The following is a 3112-nucleotide window of genomic DNA, read 5'->3' as shown; positions in this document are numbered from 1 at the left end:
CCAGGGGCGTCGTGTCAACTACTGATCTCATGCCCTCGTTACCCTCCTCCCTAGATCATGAAAGCGCAAAGGCAGGGAAGCTGTGCCTGACTCTAACTGCCTTCCCAGCACTACTCACTGTCTCTGAGTAAACAGACTTAACGTTTAATCTACTTTTTGATTCTTTTCATGAGCGTGGCCATCCAGGAAGCCCGAGCTCAGCCAGCTGAACACGGACTCAGCTCCTGAGCAGCAGGCTTGCTCCGGCAGCAGCCGAGAGGCCCTCTGCACGTCCCAACTCAGACACCGGCCTAAGTGCCAAGTGTGGACACACCTTACTATTCAGTCTTTAACTTGGCCAGAATCAGTACTGCTAACTGGTCACAGAACCACAGAACTCCTCTTTTTGTGGGAAAATGAGAATCAGGAAGTTGTTTTTCGAGTTGCTTAAGGCTCTATGAAAAGCACTGACCACAAATCTAAAAAGTGTGAGCTTTCTGGGAACAAAGACAGTGACCTCGGCTGTGAACTACACACCCAGTCAAAGGTGATGAAAAGCAGCGTGCAGTTCTTTCTAAGCAACCCCTCAACCCAGCCCTGCAGGCTTTCATCAGCCGGGAAACCTCCAACCTTTCACTAGGTAACTGCCCCTCAGTGAAATTTCTCTCTGCCCTGCCTGCATGTTGAAAATCCCTGAGAGGGCGGTGGGGAGCTTCCTGACAGATGGAGTCAGGGAAAGCGGGCAAGTGGGCAGCGAAGAGCCAGCTGCACAGGAGAACGTCTGAAACATCTGCACGGCACGGCCTGCCAACCCGCAGCCACCAGCCCCTGGCGTGGCCCTCGCCACACTACACGGAGGCCTTCTGCAGGTGAAGCCCCAGATTCATCGAAGCCAGTGAAGGTGGTGTGACCAACTGCTCTGTTTGTAGCGGGTGCCGGGAAGGACACCGCCCCTCACAACAGCTGGTTTCCGGCACACTGCCTTCTGGAGTCCTGGAAGCCCGAGCCTCAGCGTCCCTCCCGACAACGAAGGCGCCTCACCTGCATGAGCACGGCGGGGCCCAGGTACTTGTCTCCGTTCCACCAGTAGCTCGGGCAGCTGGTGCTGCAGCAGGCGCAGAGGATACACTCATAGAGCCCGTCCTGCGTGGGGAGAGAGGCGGTCAGAGCCTACCACGCAAGAGACAGTCGTGACCTGAGCTGATTAAACGTGACGTTGTGGGGTCAGCACACGGACAAAGTGCACTGAGCTCTGCGTGAGTTTTCTTGGCAAAATCCTGGGAGTGGTTTGCAGAGATTTACCAGGTTCATAAAAAAGATCCTGGAACTGATCTTCAGACATGTGCTGGATCAGAGCCCAAAGTTCTTAAGTCCAGATGTACTTATCCTTTAATAAATAATCCCTTACTTATCTTAAAACACACACACACACACACACACACACACACACACATGAGAAGACCTTACTGCCTCAAATGCAGTCTAGCAGAAATTAAACGCCCCCCCAAGTGCCGAGGCCTCCAGAGTCTACACCAGCCTCTGCCCTGGGGCAGCAGGGTCTCAAGGTTTCCAGGGGGAACATGAACACTGTCCCCAAGAGCCAGCCCACACCGAGCACTGGGCGCCTTATGACCTCATCTAAGGGGCACAATGACCCTGGGGTGTGATCAGATTCCCATCTTACAGGTGAGGCTCAGAGGCTCGGCGGAGCGGCCTGCTTTGGAATCCCTCTTCTAACACTGCCACACTCACAGACTCAACCTGCCCAACAGGTTCTAACAAACCTGACTTTGATTTTCGGAACAACAGAAACTGCTTACAAGTGGCAAAACAGAAGGGCATGCTGACATCTGAAGTGACAGCCATAAGCAGATGGCAGAGTTGATGGTCACCACTGTGAGCACAGGTCTCCAACAAAACCTGTGTTCTCAGCTGGTGAGCGTCCAAGCCGGCCCCACTGTCTAGAAGGCATAAGCTCACAGCTTTTACAACCTTTTATTAAGGTCAAAGCCTTAGTAATAGTCATATTATTTAGTCTCCTTGATATGAGAGACTCCTTGGAGTTAGAAATTAGGCGTAGAGCTACGTCCTGAGAATAAGGAAGTATTGAAAGAGAAGTTGGCTGCTTGCTCTGACTTGCAACATCACCATGCTGACCCTCAACATCCCCATGATGACAGAGCTGGGCATCCTTACTATGACTTTCTACTTGCTTTTTGAGCTGTACCATGTGGCACATGGAATTCAGTTTCCTGACCAGGGATCGAACCCACGCCCCTCGCAGGGAGCTTGGAGTCTTAGCCACTAGACCACTGGGAAGTCCCAAAGACTTTCCTTTCTTAATGTTTTATGGGGAAGAGGTATGCATGAGTGTGCGCTCAGCTGTCTGACTCTACACGACCTCATGGACTGCGGCCTGTCAGGCTCCTCTGTTGGTGGGATTTCCCAGGCAAGAATATGGAGCAGGTTTGCCATTTCCTTCTCCAACAGGGAAGAGAGTACACGCTAAATATTCCCTAGAACCTAAAAAGGCAAAATTCATGTATTCACTCACACAACTGTATTTGCTAGTAAGACGGCTCACGCCACGGGACCCTCAAAGGGCAAGGAGCGGCCCCGCCGCCGAGGCGCACTCGGCCTGCTGACGCGCCGCCCCGTAAATGAATGAGACGGTGGCCGAGGCAGCGTGAGTCCCTGCCTCACGCAGAGGCAATGTTGGCACCTGTTTCCTCTGGTCCCCCTTCCCACCTCTTCCTCTCCAGAGGAGTGTGCAAGCCAGAGACTTCTTAAAGGAGGTAAAAGTGTGCAAGAGAGAGAGACTAAAGCCTTGATAATAACCTCTTCACTCTCAGAGACTCCACAGCCTGTCCCCAGGTGTGGGACCTCCAAGAGGGAGCAAGCCCACACTGCGCTCCCAGACATGTGGTGTCGGGGGAGCAGCAGGTCCTAGTCCTGGTTCCGCCGTCACCTCTCACTCCTGTCTGTAACCAGAGCGGTGGCAGCCGGGCCGCAGACAGCCAGCACGTGCTTTATTCGCCTGCACGGTTAGCAACGGACGCAGCCCTCAGTCCTCTGCAGGCCCTGGCACCGAGGCAGCGCCGCGCCGCCCCAGGCTGGGCCCTCCAGCCCTCGG

General features: G+C 53.9%; 1 protein-coding gene across 1 annotated transcript in view; it reads right to left on the bottom strand.

The window, feature by feature from the left end:
* LOC104982179 (succinate dehydrogenase [ubiquinone] iron-sulfur subunit, mitochondrial-like) overlaps nucleotides 1–3112 on the bottom strand; it is a 10007-nt gene that overhangs the window by 2893 nt on the left and 4002 nt on the right. The window contains exons 2-3 of the mRNA XM_010831515.1: nucleotides 1732–1829; nucleotides 993–1149 (exon numbers count right to left, since the gene is read on the bottom strand). Of these exons, the coding sequence (XP_010829817.1) occupies nucleotides 993–1149; nucleotides 1732–1829 (255 nt within the window). The remainder of the gene's footprint in view (nucleotides 1–992; nucleotides 1150–1731; nucleotides 1830–3112) is intronic.

The sequence above is a fragment of the Bison bison genome, unplaced genomic scaffold, assembly GCF_000754665.1.
Source record: "Bison bison bison isolate TAMUID 2011002044 unplaced genomic scaffold, Bison_UMD1.0 scf7180017859967, whole genome shotgun sequence".
Classification (NCBI taxonomy): Eukaryota; Metazoa; Chordata; class Mammalia; order Artiodactyla; family Bovidae; genus Bison; species Bison bison.
Note: the sequence above shows the minus strand (reverse complement) of the source record. Positions and strands in the feature narration are given on the sequence as shown.